The sequence below is a fragment of the Motacilla alba genome, chromosome 8 (genome assembly GCF_015832195.1).
Source record: "Motacilla alba alba isolate MOTALB_02 chromosome 8, Motacilla_alba_V1.0_pri, whole genome shotgun sequence".
NCBI classification, from domain to species: Eukaryota; Metazoa; Chordata; class Aves; order Passeriformes; family Motacillidae; genus Motacilla; species Motacilla alba.
In genome coordinates, this window is record NC_052023.1 from 23,178,390 (window position 1) to 23,197,854 (window position 19,465).

Here is a 19,465-nt window from a genome sequence, read left to right on the forward strand (position 1 = left end):
AAAAGTATACTTCATCTCAATCATCTGACAAAAATAAAACCTTAAATCTAACATGTAAAACTAGAAGTATACACCCTTGTTACACAATATGGCTTACAAAAAGTGCTTCAAAACTTTCCTAGAGCTAAGTTGTAACCAATTTTTAATCAGATTTACACTGTGGTGTTTCACTGCAGAGAAAGAAGAGCCTAAGAAAAACCATATAAATTCAAAAAAACTCTTGAACTGACAGTAAGGATTTCCTGGACATGCATCCCAGGAAAATCAAGAGCTGCAGAATGCTGTAAACATTGTCTAGACTTAGAGTAGGGCTGGAGAAGGAAGAATTGAGCCACAACTACATTTCTTTACACATTTGCTTGATATGCTGAGATGTACTGCTAAATCCTTTACAGCCATTGGCAGACTGAAAGGCATGATGCTGTGCCAAAAAGGCAATATTCCTCTCACACATTCTCAGTAATTCCTATATATGGCATGACAAGAAAAATGAAAACAGCATTGAGATGGCCTCATAAAAGTACAGCAGAAATTAAAGCACTGCTCATAAGGAACATGAAGTGATAAACTGTATATTTAAAAGAAAATATTTTGCACATCTAAAATTAAAGCACATCTTTCAATCTCAAATTCAAATCAAAAAGTAAAAAATCATTTAAGGCATTACTCTCCCATGCCTTCAGAATATGTATCTTCAATTTACAAACTGTTCACCAAGTTAGAAGTTGATTTTCTCTTCTCCCTGCTCTTGTAATTGCCAGCTGCAGGGACTCATGATACCCCTCAAACAGCTCTCTGTTGGATCTAGACAAGCCTTGCTGGGGCACACAACAAGCACACTGCCACACAGGAGAGTGCAGATTAACCTCCTGAACAAACAGGTGTTTGTGATCCTGCTTTCAGGACAACGGTAGTTTAAGAAATTCACATTACACTGCTGGAACTTATATTGCTAAACAACTAAGAGCACGTGATGACTCTGGCAAGCTTCAGATTAGGGAGCCTATAAAAAAAGTTTGATAAAAATTCAACTTGTTACTAACCATTGGGGGAAAAGTAAAAACTAGACACTCCTTTCACAAAAAAGTTCATCTGGGCATTTCTTTGTGTTCCACTCAATAAGTTCTGTGTATTACTAAAGCTGAACTGAAAACATAGCTGTGAGTGTGTCTGCTCTCTGTGCAGCTGTGGACTATGCTCCCTGTACAGCTCACTGTATATTTGTGGACTATGTGTTCAGTAAAAAGGTGCAATTTTCACTTGTTCTATGTTATCTTCACTAAATTTTTATGGCAAGAATATTATATGAAAGACAACCGAAACGTTTAATTTGAAATTTTAATTCAGAAGTGTGAAATAGCAGCAACACTGTAACAGCCTGAAAATACAGTACAGCATAAAATCTCAACAATCCCAATCCCCTTGATACATAATCCTAGTTTATTTCTCCTATGAATGCAGCATATGGAAATACATAATTTTTTAATAGTTATGTCGGAGTAGTGCTTAAGGAATTACTTTATAGCCAACCTAAATATTGTTTCAGAAAACATAATGCTTTATTCTAGAGATTCTTTGGTCAAATTCAAGGCACGTAAAGACAAAACTATATTTATTATTGCTCAATGTAAATACAATTTTTTAAATCTGGCCCATCTTTCCTTTAAATGCTACATTCCAAATGCTTGCATTAGTGCCTGGCAGCAATAAAATAATTTGCCTCGTTTTACTAAGGGAGCCAGTCCTGCATAAACTGGAGTTCGGGCATTCAGGCTGTACTGTGACATTTGTGCACAGCCACTCCAAAGCCAGCCCCTCCTGCTCCACCTGAAGGACTGATGAGGACACCAGGTGCTCTTGGCCTGGCACACCTTCACTTTTTCAATTTGCTATTCAAGTCTCACTGCTGTGAACTCCAGGAACATGAGACAATCCTGCCACCTAGAGCCCACATATAAAGATGCTTTTACAATCAATTTCTCTTAAAATAAGCAACATTTTGCTCTCAGACCTCTTAGTTGTCCAAAGTGATTAAATACTATTAGTCTTGCTTCAAAATTGTTTTTCCAGCTAAATTAAATTATTGAAATTTAAATTACAACTGCAGTATTAACCTCCTCACAGGTGACTTCACTAGTAAGAATGATCAAGAGTCATCAGAACAAAAATATGAGAACTTAAAGTAACTGAAAACATGATTTCTCACATTTAATTCAAATACAGTAGTTATTGTGAAAAGGATCAAACCTATAAAGAAAATATATTAATTTTAAAAATAAAATATGCAAGTACTTATTGCAGTAGTAATATTTTGCAGGCAGTAACACAAAACTAAAAATCATGACCACCGCAAAGATAAGCTACATGTGTAGAAATAAACCAGTTCTGCTCTTTAATACTTGTGTACAAAAATACAGAAGACCACAAAACAACATTCTGGAATAATTCAGATGCTGTATTAGATAAATTTGCAATTGTGGGTTACATGCAAGGTAAATGCCACACAGCAGGAAAATGCCAATCCCTCTAGCTAGGTCAGCTATAAACTCCAATCACCCTACTCAGTTCTGGTCTTCTCTCACCATGCACACAAAAATACCCAGAAGCTGGGGGTGGCACAGTGGGGAAACACAAACCAAAATTATGAAATTTAATACATAAAACTCACAGTCAAGAGCTATAAAAGTCTATTATCTTCTGTATTAACATCTTGTGTCATGGGTAACAAGACAGGGGCATCAAGCAACCTTCCCAAAGAAAAGTACAGATAACTAGCACATTGCAACAGGGCTGCAATAACTGCAATAAAGATATAAAAGCTGAAAATTTATGAAGGCTTAAAAAACAAAGCTGTTAATTTAATCAAATTACTTGTTATGCAGTATAAGATTTCCATGTTTTCAAAACAAAACTTTAAAAAATGTGCTGGATAACCCAGTTTAAGTCTTTCACATAACAACAGAGGATATATAAGGATCAAGGCAGGAAATAGTTTATTGTATTCAGGCTTAGTTCATACCTTATTAGAAAGAAAAAAGAACTATTTTATACAAAAAAAAGTTGTCATTTACAATATTTTCTTAAGTTTTTTGTACCTATTAAGCAGACTGCAAGAGAATCAAATTCACCAGTCTGCAGCAGTGAAGCAACAGCAAGAAAAAAAAACAGACCATTGCTTCAACATGGCAACCTTGACCTTGTAAGTAATATCCAGTTAAAGGAACAAGGTTACACGTACAAAATGATACAATTTCATGATGTAAAGGTTATGAAACTACAGAGATTCAGCTCCACCTAACTCTGATCCCATGCCAAGCCTTAACAGTTTTTCCATTATAAACAGTTACCTGCAGAAAGAGCCCATATCCCATCATTCTTAGACCTGATACACACCTAACTCCATTAGAAATGTGTATACCTCAAATGCCAATTTCTCCTGTCCAACTTCCATGGCTCTACTTCAGTGCTTTTCCCTGGACTGTCTCCAGGCAGGCAGTAATGTTAGGGTGCCATACAGGTCCCTCATTGCCATACAATGCCTGGCAAAGTCTCCAAAAGACTTACACGAGGCTCGAGGAGGAGAAAATATTTACAGATGTGCTAAAAGCTGAGAAATGCTCCAAAGCAGCAGCTGGGGCAGCTGCTGACAGATGTGTCCATGTGTCTGCCTGGACAATGCACCTACATCAGGAGTGTGCAGCCACTGTTCAGCTTTGTAGTTGTAGAGATTTAGAAAGGTTATGTGCTATAACCTTTAAGACTTCCCATATCTTTGACAAGCTGGATTATGTTATTTCCTTGTACAGAGGGTTAGAGTTCACTTGAGAAAATAGAATTCTAATATACTTGCAACTGTGAGAAAAGATAACTGAAGAGTGCTGGCAAAAATCTCAAGGTTTAGCAATAAACTCTAGCATTTTCCCATGAACTGGGTGTGGCTGAGGTGGAGTTAATGCTGTCCTAGCTGCCCTGGTAGTGCTGCACTGTGCCTTGGTGGCCAGAAAGGTGCTGATAAGAGCAGTGTTTTGGCTGCTGCTGAGCAGTGCTGACCCAGCCCCAAGGCTCCCTCCTCACCAGTCAGTGGGGCTGGGCAGGATCTTGAGGGGACAGCCAGCCAGGACAGCTGACCACAGGGATATTCCCCATCACACAGCATCTGCTCAGCAGCAAAAGCTAAGAGAATGAAGGAGGAGGGCATTTCTTGTTACAATATTTGTCTTCTGGAGCAACTGCCCAATGTACCCAAGCCCCGCTCCCCAGGAAGTGCCTAGAGATTTCCTGCTGATGGGAAGCAGAGAACACATCTTTAGTCCTCCTTTGCTTCTCCACACATCCTCTGTTTTTAATTAACTGCCTTCATCTTGACCCACACATTTTTTTGCATCTTATTTTCTCCCAGCCATGCTGCTGAGGAGGGAAGCAGCTTGGTGGGCACCTGTCATCCATCCAACCAAGGTCAATCCACCACACTCCACAAAGAAAAGGATGAAAGATTTTGTTCTTTTTTTAAAGAACATCTGAAATGCTCAGAGCTGCTCATATCAGAACACTGGTTCATTTCAAAAAGTTCCAAATTCACATGGCCAGTATTAGTGCATTTCCAAAATTCCTGCTTTAAGATCCCACCCAGTTACCTTGCTGCTTATCTAAGAAATAGTCCTGAGCAATCTGGGAGATTAAAAATAAATAATGAAATATAAATCAAGTACACCAGCAGCCACAGACAAAAACACACTCTCCAAATACACCTTGAATGCTACTTTAATTTGTTCCCAAGGGAAAAATTCAAGTGCCAAATACATTTACAGTAGAGCTGAAATGAGGAGGTTTTTCCCTCAGAAAAGACTGCTGTTGCCTGCTACAGAAGATCATAAAAACAAAAGGATTTTTAGGAAAGAAAGCTAGAGGAAGGATGTGAAAGGAAAGAATCAAATTCAGTATAAACACAGGTTTCTTGCTAGGTGCTCAATGGTTTGTTTTACAAAACAGCCTCCCATTTATCTAAAAACATGCACACGACTGACACCTGTGCAGAGCACTGATGCAAAGCTTAACATTTCAAACACTTAGGATAGTAAATAGTCTATGTATGGATTCAAAACTCTTCCTGAAATTAAATTCCTTTAAACAATATATACTGTCAAAGAGTTCTAAAATTAAGTTACTACGAGAAGGAAAAAGATCTTTATACTAAACAGATACAATTTGGCTCTGAAAAGTGATCACATAAAAATGCCACATTATTCATAAAAATCTAGAAGACTGCAGTACGGACTTGGAGAAAGCCAACAAATATTTAAAACAGAGAGAGCAGGATGATTCATCTACTAGCAATTACATCAAACACTGACTTTCCAAAAGAGGTAGAACTGCACAATAATCATACAGAAAACTATGGAATAAGAACTCAACAAAAAGTTTTAAGCGAAACATAACAATAAGCAAGCAGATAAATGCAAATGTAGAAATCTTAAAACCAAAAGAGGACAGGTGAACTGAAATGTCTGGTTTTACAAACAACAGGAACCTCAGAGCAATCAGTAAAAAGACATCCAGGGATCAACGCAACAACATCTGATCAAAAGAGGGTAGCAGACAGGTCACACAGACAAGGGACCTGGGTGATGCATTACAGAAATCTTAAGGGTCAAATGAACTGGGAATGACACAGCTGCTGAAGCACCTTCCACAGCAGGAGCATCAATGCACTCAAATTACACATTGTCATAAACAAACAAAAAAAACCCAACTCACAGCCCAGAAAAAAATCTATCAGTGCAATTTCAGCAAGGGGAGATTTGTGACAATGAAGATGCTGGCAATAAAAGCAGCAGGTAAAAGGACAGAATGCAAGTATCATGAGAACTTTTTAAAATGTTCAAAAAGAACACTACATCACCAGAGACTTTAAAAACATCCTGGAACAGTTCTGTAAAGCAAACTTCAGAATTGGGAAGTGTGTCCAAAAGGAGAAACAGTAAATGCTTCAGAAATACAGTTAATATTTTTGACATCTATGAAGAATTTGGAGCAGCATATTGCTGGAGGAATCAATATTTTCCTCAAACATATCAAAACCAGAGGAAACCTGTCAGTAAGCTGAAAAGGTCGAGAGATTTTTTTTGTACTGTGGGCTACTTTTTTTACTGTGGCCTTTTGTGTACTTTTTGCATCTTAAGCTGTTTCTGCATCTTACTTTATCACAGAGAACACTGAGAAAACCTACACACACAGGAGTGTTTCTCTGTGGAAAAGAGCCTCAGAAGCCACCTTGTAATTTTTGCAAGTAAACAACAAAATTTACATTTAGGAGTGCTCACTGTTACCATTCATCCAGGAGCTCCAAAAGAATTCAGATATTACAAAGGCATGCACTGCTGAAGTCAATTTTGGATTTAAATACTCTAGGAGGGTTCAAGAGATTGTAGATAAACCCATACCAAGCAGATAGTGAAAATTTACAATAAAAAGAATTATCAGGCACATCAGCAATTCAAGTATCATACAGAAGAGTCAAAACAGCATTTGCAGAGCAGCATCATGCTTCCTTGATCAAAATTCTTAAAAGGAACAGGGAAGAAGGGAAGAAATTATTTGCCTGAGACAATGTATCTGAGTTTCTTCACAACTTTAAAGAAGGTCTTTACAAAGGTTCTTGAAAAAGAGAAAAGGAAAAAAACCAAAAAAAAAACCAAAAACCAAACAAAAACACACCAAAAAACCCTCCCAACCAAAGTACAAATGAAAAACCTGAGCTGTTCTGGGATAAATCACAGCCCTCAGTAACATGTGATGTTTCTCTATCTACTTACTTTCACTGCTACTTGTTGGGAAATATAAACATTAACACTCGGTGATTGCTGTCCAAGCTACCAAGAATGTTCCTGCAACCCTGCACAAACCGAAATAGAAGATTTGCTGTTATGCTCATACACTCATCAGGCTGCTCACAGTAACTGCATGCTAGAGTCCAAGAACAAACTTCACCTCTTGTTTCTTGTCTTTCTCCCTGGGTCATGTTTTGCTCAAAGCCACTACCTCATCTCACTGTTACTACAGGGATACTACAACAAAAACATTCATCTCTTCCCTACTACCTTGGCAATTTCACTTGGAAGAAAAGTAGAGATAGGAATGCCATGAAAGATTCACAAAAGGAAGAAGAGCTACACAGATTCCTTTGGTACAAATCTTCCCAATGACTAAAACATCAAGGTTTTTACCAATTTATCAGCTCTCAGCAGCGAGGCTGCTACAAATCTCTGAGACTCAGAGAAGCAATACTCGCTGTGTAGGTGGCACACAGGAATGTGCCACATACCCAGTAATTACCCCATAATTCATGAATTAAACTATTCTGCTACTAATGCCCTGAGACAATACTGGGAAGTTGAGAACTGTGTAAAATACTGTAAAACACTGTTAAAAATAAGACAAATGAAGTCTGAGAGTTCATTTATTTCTAAACATTATTTTCCTGTGACAATACTTAAAAGAAGTAGTGAAGGCAAAGGATGCAGCTTGACAATAACCTCAGGAAAACAAACCCTTGAAATCTTTTAGAAATTGACTTACTGCTTCCTTGAGAAATTTAGTGCCAAGTAGCTCTGCAATAAAGAAAGCCTCACTGTTCAAAGACAGCAAGCTGTCAGCTGTGCTTGCAGCCATGTTCAGAATAGCACATAACCAAGTGCAGCCCAAAAGGAGCATCAAGGGACAAAAACCTCTTCATGGTAACACCTTCTGGTTTTGTTCATTCCAGCATTTTTCCTCCTTACTCCTTCGGCGTTTTCCACAATGTAGAGAGCATTGGGCTTTTAATGTACCTGCATTGTTCTGTCTATCAATTACTCCCCACTCTGGTCTGCTTCCAATCCATTCCTGGAGCCCTCCCCACTGCAGGGCCCAGGCCAGCTTTGGTTAAGAGGAATTAGGTGATTACTTAGTATCTTTTAAATGGCAGAAGCAAGTAGCTGGAGATACAATTTAGATTTACTGCAACATGATAAAGACAAACTCTTCTGTCACTGTGCCAACAGCCCCGCAAGCCCACCTTTACATGAAACACTGAGCATAATCCCCCTGTCATCTCTGATTAACAAATTAGACACAGAAAATAAAAATGCAGTTTGTCATAGGGATCATAAAACCAAGCTTCATATCCAGAGCATTACCTTGCCTGTGCTTTGTAAGATTGTAGTTCTTGTCCTCCATACTCTCTCCCTGCTGACAATATCTCTGGTTACATCCACTTCAGCATCAACAAAACTTCTCTGTTTAAGAGCAGTTATGTCATCATCCAGATCAGTTTTGATAGTGGATCTTTTCTTTGCCATGATTTTGGCTTTGATAGCAGCAATTTTTTCCACTGACATAGCTTCAGACAAGGACCTAAAAGAGCAAAAGTAACAGCAGAGACTGAATTATTGCACCAACAATTGTTCTGAAAGAATTTGTGAATGAGTTACTTCATCCTGCCAAAGTTTAAGGCTGTGCTATAAACTACAAAACAGTCACTTTATATATACACTGAAATATTATATAGGCTTGGCATTGCTGTTTTGGGCATGTGAATCCAATTTGTGACAAAAGACTCACAGTACAAACACAAAGATCACCCAGAAATCCCAACTACACCAAACAAAAATAAAGAATCCAAATGTAAAGCATCAGGACCTCGTTTATAACAACATCCAAATTTCAATTCCCTGTTATCTTTAGTGAATTAAAATTTTGCCAACCAACCCCTGGCTGCTCTGAGGCATTCAAAGCATTACTCTAAACCTTGGCTGAGGGGCAATTATGTGGACTTGGTCGCTTGGAAGATGTGGTACCTTCTCAGACTGTGCAGGTCAGCAAACAACAGATGGTGGTAACCCTGCCCACATAAATCTGGGTTTGAGAGAACTCACTCGAGTCCAAGAATGCAACACCTATGTGTGTTTGGTTTTAATTGTAAACACAGCATTGGGCTGTCAGTGAGCCCTACTGTTTACAGGTGAGCTGAAGAAAAAACATCAAGACTGAATTGCAGAACGCTAACTGTCCATACCAAATTTACTGTTACATGGGGCTGTTTTTCCTTTGAGAATACATGAAAAAATTAATGCAAGTACTGGCTGTGATGCATTCTCCTTTGTAACTATGTTATGGGGAAGAGAACTTCTTTGTGTTGCTACTTGGTGCATAGCAGGGTCAAGCACGGAGTTGAATCTCACTACCTGTAAATATTCCTACTTTTTTAAAAGGGGTAGCTGTTCACATTCAGCATTAAAAGAACTGGAAACTAGAGAATATAAACCAATTCAAAAAACACATGGTAAGCCTCACTGCAGCATTGCAAAGTTGTAATGCTACACACAAGGTAGGATCCAAATAATTAGCTTACACAAAATCACATGTACCTTTAAATTTTTTATTCCTATGCTTTCTAACTATGTCACAATCAGATTTTTTTTCTATAGTTTCCTTTTAAGTATACCTATATAAGAGATAGGAAGAAATCATTCAAAATACATATTTTTCACGTGGTTAGCTATAGTTATGGATTTCATAAATGCCTCAAATCTGCACTCTCCTAAGTGTTTCAAGGTCTGACTCCTCAAACATTACTGAGACTATCAAAGAGGAAAATTTCCACTGAGAGCTGCTGGACGTAAAACTGGCTGCTTTGAATAGCACGAGAATTGTTCTCCATCCTGTAATTAAGCATTAGGCACAAGGAGAAGTAATCCCACCTGATCTGCTCTGTTTGCACGATGCCCTCTTTGTGTCCTTCCAGCCGAGCTGCCAAGCGCTCCTTGTCGAGGCGCACACACTCTTCATCCTGGAAGAAACAGTCATCTTGAAGTTCTTGTGCACTCTCTTTTCAAATATACATACAGCTAGAATTAAAGCTATTCAGGAGTATTTTCTTCACAGTTGCATGGACCATCTTTATTTCCACTGCTTTTTCATCTGAGCACTATCATTAAATGCAGAGCTATTGGAAGTTTCCTCAAGAACCACAATTCTTCAAGTCTAACTTTTAATCCCTTCCGGTTCCCATTCCCATGAAGTCCTAATTCCTTCCAGTTCCCATTCCCATGTTACCTGTACACCAAGGGACAGGTAACTCAATGGGATTCCTACAAAAACCAGATGAACACCGTAATTTACCTCCACCAACAATTTGTATTCATGACAGGCACTGTCATTACCTCTATTCTTGGTTTCTTTGCTTCTGCTAATATTTCATCTGCTGCTCTTTTAACTACAAGAAAAAGAGGACATTAAAAATGCAAGATTGTAGTAGATTTTCACAAAATAAACTTCAAAGTTATTTTTTAGTTAAACTTTACCTTGAGTGGATCGTTGAAGACCAATTTCAAGTGGAGCACTTCTGTCTATGCTTGATGAGGTTGCTGCATTCAAACAGAACATTCAGTTGAAAAAGAAAATATTTGTAATAATATTTGGGTATAAAAGAAAGAAGGACAACAGATGAAGTGCAGCAATGGAAACTCTACGTATTAGGTAGCAAAGGTGGTCAAACACTAGTGGAACTAGTCAGAACCTGACTGAATGTAAAGTTAAATCATGTTGCTCAGGGTTATTTGGCCCTTCTTTGAAAAGTGGATTGAACCAGGTGACCTCTTCTGGTCCAGTCCAATATAAATTAATCCATGATTCTACGATCTCTATATACCATTCATAAAAGAAAATAGCGTCACAATGAGAATTAGAATCTAGAATCAAGATCTACTGATTTGTCTAAGTTTTGTTTTTTTTTTTTTTTAAAGACCTGCTGATCCCTACAAAAAATATATATGAGATTTTACTCATCATATTACAGAAATAATCTCATACTCCAGGATACCTAAAATTTAAAGGCCACCTACGAAAGAGAGCATCTTACAAAGATGTTATTGCTGGTTTTCCCAGAGAAACCTCAAAAATTAAGATGATGAAATGTTAGGCAAATCTGCCAGATTGACAAAGCAGTGATTTCATATATGTTATTAAACTGAAGATTACATCCCACACATTTCTTGCATTCAAGATCAATGCACTACTGAAAGCTTCCCATAGTCTAGAGAAGGAAAAAACATACATGCTAAGCATTCTAACACATAATTATTAACCAGAGTAGGTTAATAGCAATAATAATGTTCACCTCTAAACATGCATGTAGGAATGCAGCTCCTATCCAAGCAAAACAGTTAATTTAAGAACACAATTAAAAATGCAAGAAATAATAACTTTGAGAAGTTTCAGCACCTTCAGTTAAGATGCAAACTGCCTACTGTCACCCAACCTTCCCCTCCTAGCTCTCACTTGTGCCATGAATATGAAGCAGTAAAGAGCACTGTGTGTCCAAGTCAAAAGAACACATCACTCACATGTTTCCCCATTTAGGTATGCAAGCAAGTCTTTCCTATCAGGTCTTCTTACCACAGGAATGTTTTCAGTCTGAAAAGACAGCAGATGTGACATTAAACTGTTCTTCCCTCACAGAGACTCACTGAAGATTTTTTACTGAAAACTACTCATTCACACCAAGACATGACCACGTGTCCTGCCATCCCAGGAAGTTTAACTATCAAGCTTAAAGTGCAACCACATCCTAGAGGATGCTCAGCTACACAAAATTAAACATACACCTTGCCACGAAACTAAAAGAGAGGGCAGCCTTTTTTCTCCTTCCCTTCAAACTTGCAAATAAGATCAAGAACCAGCTTTTCACACACACACAAACACTTCCCTGCCAGGAGTCTGTGTTGATACATACAAGTCAAGTATCTCAATTGTGTTGTTCCAGCACAGCACTGCTGTCTCAGGTGAAGCACGAGGAAAGACGAAGAGGGGCCTCATAGAAAACAGTCAAACGGAAATTAAAAGGACTTGAAAAAAATTCCTTTATCTTGATTTGTAGGGCTTAACCAGTAAATTTTTTAATTGGATTGCTTACTTCCAACTCCACTCCAAAGCTGTTCTGCTTTTCTCCATTCTGTAGACCCCTGCCATCTAAGGCACTAAAGGATCATCTAGATTGGGATCACTCCGCACAACAGATGGACAAAAGCACTCCTGAAATAGTTTAGTGCTGGAAACGACTATGTCCATAGACTATCATGATAAATGCTGCCTTTACTGTTAATAATTGGTAACAATCTCTTGCTGTAAACATAATTTGGTGGTTTGAGGGGATAATCTGTTAGGAGGTGAATTGTTAGGAAAAATACACCACCCTGACAGGGCTTGTCCTGTGATCCTTCTGCAGAGGTGATTGTTTTTAAGCACTCACACACACTCTGCTGCATCTCATTCTCACTTTCCCCAGCCAAATTCATACATACAAGTGCATTTATCATTCCCTGAAAATAACTACACACATATTCATCATCACAAGACAAAAATCACATTTTGTATGATCTACTTACTGCAGCACGACGGACATACACAGGATGGGAAAGGTGCACATTGTTGAGCAGGAACAAGATAGAATCCAAAGTGTAGTATTCCCTGGGCTGGCCCTCTTTCCCTGTCCTGTAACACAAGAAAAGGTTGTAGCATTTAATTTCTCCATCTCTGTCTCCAGCACACCCTCTTTTAGAAAAGGTCTCTTTTCTTTCCAGATAACAGTTTAAAAAGCAAGCAGTTAACATTATCATCAGGCTACTGCCAAACTAGTGAGCTCTCAATTGTGTTAAAAAGTACAGGTGAAGGAGATAAATTCTTGCAGCTTCTTTAATGAATGAATTATTTTAAAAAGCCTTCCCAAAATAAGAGTTGGATATGTTGTAAAATAAACAAGCAAGACCTGGGAAATGGTAAGCACACATTTCCTCTCATTTACACTATTTATTCTGATTACCAAAGGAACTGTCTGTCACATGCGAGACAGCCAGACAAACAGAACTGAGCTGCAAACGAAATAAAGCATTACATCACCTTCAGGTACAACAGGCCAGAATGTTCAGCACTGGAGAAAGCACAGTGAGAACTCAGGACATATAAATTCCACAAAGTCTAGGGAGCAAAGGGCTCAAAATGGTGCCAAGAGATTAAAATAAGGAGTGACTACAAACTAATTGCACAAAAAAAACCCCAGCAAAATGCTGAAGGATACAAAAATCACAGTGAGCTCCCATACTGAAGTCAGACCACATCAGAGCCACACAGCAGCATCAAGCTCAATCTCAGCTGTCAAACAGCTTGTTTGGAAGATACAGCTCTTAAGTCTAAAAGGGAACTTGTTCTGTGCAACTATTCACAAAAAAAACCCCAAACAAACCACACCAAACAAGGCCAAATAAATCCCTGGCTCAGCTTGGCTCCATGTACACAGAACAGAATTCCCCCCTCTCAGCCATTAAGCTGTTACTACAAGATTTTGTAGGGGAAGCAATGCCTGTCCATGTTTCAGAAACCCCTGTTCCCTTAACACTCGCAGTGCTCTGAGAAACAGCCCTGGCAGTCAGGAAAGCAGCAAGGGTTGCAATTCCACTGCCCACCCCCACTTTGGGACGTGTCAAACCCCAGCTCCAGGCAGGATAGGGCTCCTCCACATTGCCCACTCCCTGTCCCTGACCAGCTGGCTCACCTTAAAGCCTGAGGAAGAGAAGCCACCACAAAACCAGCCCGAAGCTATAAATTTAAGACTGGTAGAGAATTTTCAACAAACATAAGATTTCAGGAAGAAACCCTTTCATTAAAAGAGTTTTCCCTCTAACTACAGTGGCTTTACTCATGGCTCATCATCAGCATCAAAACACACACCACAGAAGTGCCAGCCTCACTGGGGGAAGGGAGAGGAAATAAATGCTCAGTCACAACTTTATGGAGCCTGGAAGAGCCAGGCAAAAATCTACTAAACCAACAGAAGTGTAAGTCTGTTTTCTCAGTACTGTGGATTTAATGCACTTACTGCTTTGCTTGTCATAACTTTTCTGAAATTAGCTGAGAGTGCCCAGTAACCTGTTCAGAACTTATTGTGAGCATAAAGTTCAAAACCTCACCTTCACGATGATGCCTGAGAAAACCAACATAAGAATAACATGCAGAAAAAAGGGATTCAGGATACCAAAACTGTAGAATAAAGGGTGTCTCTCACCACTGTCCCTTCCTTCCAAAAACTTGGTCTGCACGAGCTGGAGGGTGCCTGTACTTTTTGTTGCTGCAGAGGAAAGGGGGTAGACACACAGGATTTTTCTTTCAACTGCTAAGAAGCCAAAACTTGACTTCACAACTACAGGTAGCCACCAGAACTGGATTCCTCAGCAAGGAACTGTTTGAACAAGCAGCAAAGCAGTAAGGATCTTTGATAAGGTGGTATCCAAAAGCAGTAAGGATCTTTGATACGGTGGTATCTAAAAGCAGTAAGGATCTTTGATAAGGTGGTATCTAAACACACTGGAAGCACTAGCAGAAACAAAAGCTTCCTCTACACAGGCTTGGCTCTGAAGCAAAGCCATGATGTCACATGATACAGCTGTCACTTCATTTTAAAACAAACACTTGAGATTGTCTTAGTTCAGAATCACTCATTATTTCTTTGAAGTGTGCCATATGCACTGAGCACGATGGAAAAGTCCAGCTGGTCATCTACTCAAGCTTTACAACATTTAGCAAGAAATGACAACATGTCAAAACAAACAAATACTGAATCGTTATCTATGAATTTAAACAATACAGTGCTCCAAAGGCACGGGCATTGCCAAAGCTCAGCAGGGCACAGCTGGTACTTCATCACTTCAACCACACACACAAGGATTCCCCGTGCTCACTATGGCTCTAAGAGGATGTTTTATTAGGAGCACAAGATATTGCATTAATAGGAAATCATCAGATGGACCAGCAGTTGCACACAAGGAGAAAACCTAAGCCTAAACTGACATTCCAACATCTGTGTGTGCTCCTGCTAAATAATCAGAGAACTAAAAACAGGCAGATCTGAGGGTAGCTTGCCTCATTGAATTTACAAACATCCAAAGTAGAAATAGAAATTAATTCTGTTATTTCCCATATTCAGTTATGGCACCAATTACTTAAGAAAAAAATTAAAATCTTAGGAGGCAGAACTGAACAATCCCAGTGACAATCATTAAAGCAAAAATACAAGGAACAGTTGCATCTCTTACAAAATAAAAGCTTAAAAACGGAGAAAATGTTTATATAATAGAAGAGAGTAAGTTTCACCTGCTCATCTTTAACACCAGAAACTTACTTCTTTCTCACCTATTCACCTTCCACCTGTGGGCACCAGTAATTTATTCATTTTTAACAGCCTTATTTCCTCTTTCCTGTTTCAAAGCCTGAAGTTTTACAGAGGTACTAAGGACCGTGTCTCATCCACAAAACCAAGCAGAAATCTTTAACAACACAAGACAAAGCACGCTGAGTATCACAGAACTGACAATACCCAGGGCCAGCTGCTCACTGTTTGAAAACTCAGCTGCATAACCAAGCCCCTTGACTAGGCAAACGAAGCAATAAATTTCTCTGGTAGATTGATTCCTTCCTTTGGTTTTGAAACAGATTCATTAATCACTCTTCAAGGTCCATAGGTCAAAACACACAAACCACTTCACCTCAGCCCACCTAGCCTTTTTCGTGTGCCAGCAGGAGCATCCCTGTAATTATTATCTGGAAACTAAACTGGATTAAAGTTGCTTTCCCCCCCACACTTTTTTTTTTCCTCAGGTTACCTTTATCTTGGCTTGATTCCTCAGCCCAATTCCCTGTTTGGGTCACACTGTGCTAGAGAGAGAGAAGGCAATGCAGGGCAGCACTGCTGACTTCTGCCAGCTAAGCTGCTCCAGGAGCCACAGCTAAATGTCTCCTGGGACTACTTCTAATTCTAGCAGGGACAAATGCCACTGCTGCTCTTCAGCCTGGCATTACTCTCTTCAGGCTGGAGATGCAATTACAGCAACTGGGACTGGTGCTGGGGACACCTAAAACAGAACTCAAGGTTTGCTCTGTGAAAGATTAAGCCACCAACACCTGCTCAGTGCGAGCGTAATTTGGATCCTGTCAAGTGACCCGAATATAAAAGGGTTTGAATCTTGAAAGTTTTTGAGAATGTCCCTCCTGAGTGTAGCAATTACCTAAATTAGCAGCTCTTGAAGTGTGGTGCTCAAGCTACTGAGCATGGCTTGCAGAACTGGTCTCATTTTCACAGTGGCTTCAGTTCAAAGCTGAGACATGCAAAACGCCACAGTGGTTGACAAGAAATGCTGTGAACTGAGAGCAGCCTGATCCTATCAAAAGCTCAGAAGCCACTGGTCTAAACCAAGATTCAAAGAACAAAACCCCTCAAATTCCACCACACACCAGGAGGTGAGCACTCCCAGCTCTGGCAGGAGCTGCTGCTGTGCCCAGAGAACCCTCTGCTCACCCACACATCCTTCTTGACCAGGAAGATAAAGCTGCCTGGCTGAACACAGCAAAGTTTGCTCTCCAGCTGCTTGTAGGGTTTTGGTAACAATTTCTGGGTCTAACCCAAGCTCTCCTGAGCAATAGGATAGGGCTGCAATATCAGTTTCTTGCAATGAAACTTGTTTGTCTCCTTAACCACTACTTGTTACTACTTGGGAAAGGCAACTTGTAGCAAGGAAATCACCACATCTGTCTACACACAGCCCAGCAAAAATACAGCCAAGACTTCGAACTGCTCATCCAAATATTTTTCTTCCTCTTCAGTCTACGTACCAGTATCCCCCACTCAGCCAGGAAGCACAAATAACTCCCAAATTAGTATCTGAAAGCTTGAAACAGGTAATGAAAAAGCAAATTTCTAGTAATGTATAAGGTGCAAAGTAAAATCAGCTATGAAAAGTCCACCTACAATTGAAGATAAGCAAGTAGGCTTAATTTCTTCATCTCTCTCAATCTAAGGCTAGTAATAGTCATATCATAATTATGAGGGAATAATAATTCCTCTGAGGATAATTTTTTTTTTAACTACAAGTTCAACGTTTTGTGAGAAATCTGCAGGTACTTCTGCTTTTCCAAAGGTTCACAGGATAACATGTCCTTTTTGATCAATACCTGAGCTTTAAAAAGAAACATTTTTCCCTCTCAAGTTTGAAAAAGATTCATTGGAACCCTTCTAGTGAGGACACTTAAAAGCAACAGCTGCTAAATTCTGAGGAAAGGCAAACAAAAAACTCCTTTGCAATGTAAGCAACCCATGCTATGCTAGGAAATTCAACAGGTAAAACCCCTCATTTTCTAGAGGCTTTCTAAAGCCAGCCATTTTATCTACTACAATCATTTAAGCCACATAAATACTCTCTCCACTCTCTCCACTTGTTTATTCCGATAAGAGCAACTAGGAAACAGCCTGTCCAGGAAGAGGCCTCGGGTAGGGGCAGAGCACCTGCACAGCCCATCAGAGGGAGCGCGGCTCGCTGCCTTCGTGCTGCTGCATCAAAGCTCCAGGAGACGAGGAGCAGCCTGGACAACCCAGGACAGCAGAACCACAGCCTACGCTGAGTGGCAAGGGACCGTGGGGATCAGCGACTGCAACTCCCGGCTCCGCGGAAAACGCCCCAAGAATCCCACCGTGTGCCTGAGAGCGTCGTCCGAGCAACACAACGCGTCTTTTTCACCGAACACCCGGAAAAACTCGGGAGCAGCTGCCTGCTGCCATCTCATCGCATGAGTCTGCAGGACGCGGCCCCGCGGGCGGCACGGGCAGGAGAGCCGAGGAACGGCCCGGCCCCGGCTCCGCGGCTCTCCCGGCCCAGGGCAGCAGCCGGGAACGTTCCCGAAGCGAGCGGCGAGCGCTCCCTGCCCGGCCGGGCTGCCAGGGGACGGGGATCGCCCGCGGGACAGCCGGACAGGGCGCCGTGGCCCCGAGGCCGTGCGGGGGGCGGCACCGGCCCGCCCGGCCCCGTCCGCCTCGCCAGCCGCGGAGCGCCGGGGGCGCCAGGGACGGCGGCAGCCCCGTCCGCGCTGCCCGGGAGCAACTTCGGGGCAACTTCTCCCCCCGCCCGCCCCGTGCCCCGGCCGCGTCGCTCACCCCCAGATGACATAGTTGGTCTTGACGTTCTTGGGCCAGGAGAACTCTCCGAAGATCACCTCGTCGCCCTTGACCACGATCTCCTTCTTCTGCGTGTTGTACTGCCGCAGCACGCTCAGCACGTCCGCCATCTTCGCCCGGCCGCCACCGCTCCGGCCGCCGCCGCCCGCCGCAGGACCCCGCCGGCGCGCCCCGGGCTGCCCGCCGCGAATGCCTGAACCGACGCCGCCGCGCCGCCTACTAGGGGCGACGCCGGACGCGTTGCCATGGGAGCGACGTGGGCCCGCCCCCGTCCGGGGGGCGGGGCTGGTGGGGCGGAGGCCACGCCCCCTCGTCCCTCACGGCGGCCGCGCCCCCGCTGCCGCCCTCACGGCGGCCCAGGCGGGGCGAAGGGGTGGTTGCGGCTTTCTCCGTCCTGAGCGCACAGAGCTCTCTTATGTTTTATGTGAAAATAAAGCTTTACACGCAACCACTGCCTGAGTTTATAGGCGTGCTTCTCTTCTCTGGAGCTTTGATGCTCCCGGGTGCCCTCCGAGTCACGGCGCGGGGCTGCGCCGCGCTCCCCGGGCGTGCTGGGATAGTTTAGGCAGAGGAACCAGGAATTTTGGTGGTGCTGAAGGGATTTTAGAGGGCACTGGAAGGGCTGGGTGGTGCTAACGAGGTTCTAGGAGTGCTGGCATGGATTTGGGGGTGCTAATGGGGTTTTTCAGGGTGCTGGGAAGGATCAGTAGATGCTAAAGCACAACTACAAAGGGTTTCAGGCGTGTTGAGGTTTGAAGGGGGTTTGGGATGCTAGGACAGCATGTGGTACACTGGGAAGAGTTTTAGTGGGGCTAAAGAGGTTTTAGAGGGTGCTCAAAGGGATTTGGGGTGCCAGTGGAGCTTTAGGGCATGCTGGGAGGGGTCTGAGAGGGCTAAAATGGATTTGGGGAGGCTGAGGAGGTTTGAGGGGTGTTGAGGGGGCTGGGATGGTTTATGGTGTACTTGGAGGGGTTTTAGTGACACTGAAGAGGTTTTAAAAAGGGCCCTGGGAGGGGTTTGGGGGCGTTAAGGAGGTTTTATGTCATTACTCCCAGCCATGTGCCCGGCAGCACATGGCTGGTAAGGGCTGGGACTGCAGGGTCACAGGAATAGCTCAAGAAAACGGTGTAACAGGAGCAGAGGGAGCAGCAGGAAGCAGTATCAGTGAAATTTATGCTGGACATTAGGAAAAGGTTCCTCACCTAGACGGTGGTCAGGCTCCCCCAGGGCAGGTAATGATCCCGGTCCCGCCAGAGCTCCACAAGCTTTTGGGTAATGTTTTCAGACACATGGTGGGATTATTGGGGTGTCCTGTGCAGGGACAGGAGTGCAGCTCGATGATCCTTGTGGGTTCCTGCCAACCCAGGGTATTCTGTGACTCTGATTCTCTCAGACACTGTGCTTGCATCTCACTCTACAGGCTGGAGAGAAAAT

At 41.9% G+C, this 19,465-nt stretch overlaps 1 protein-coding gene across 1 annotated transcript in view; it reads right to left on the reverse strand.

Annotated features, from left to right (window-relative positions):
• Nucleotides 1–18,353, reverse strand: part of CDC73 (cell division cycle 73) — a 103,437-nt gene extending 85,084 nt beyond the window's left edge. Inside the window, exons 1-7 of the mRNA XM_038143688.1 lie at nt 18,011–18,353; nt 12,423–12,528; nt 11,382–11,451; nt 10,341–10,403; nt 10,200–10,252; nt 9,738–9,826; nt 8,175–8,391 (exon numbers count right to left, since the gene is read on the reverse strand). Of these exons, the coding sequence (XP_037999616.1) occupies nt 8,175–8,391; nt 9,738–9,826; nt 10,200–10,252; nt 10,341–10,403; nt 11,382–11,451; nt 12,423–12,528; nt 18,011–18,141 (729 nt within the window). The 5' untranslated portion in view covers nt 18,142–18,353. The remainder of the gene's footprint in view (nt 1–8,174; nt 8,392–9,737; nt 9,827–10,199; nt 10,253–10,340; nt 10,404–11,381; nt 11,452–12,422; nt 12,529–18,010) is intronic.
• Between the last annotated feature and the right edge of the window lie 1,112 nt (nt 18,354–19,465).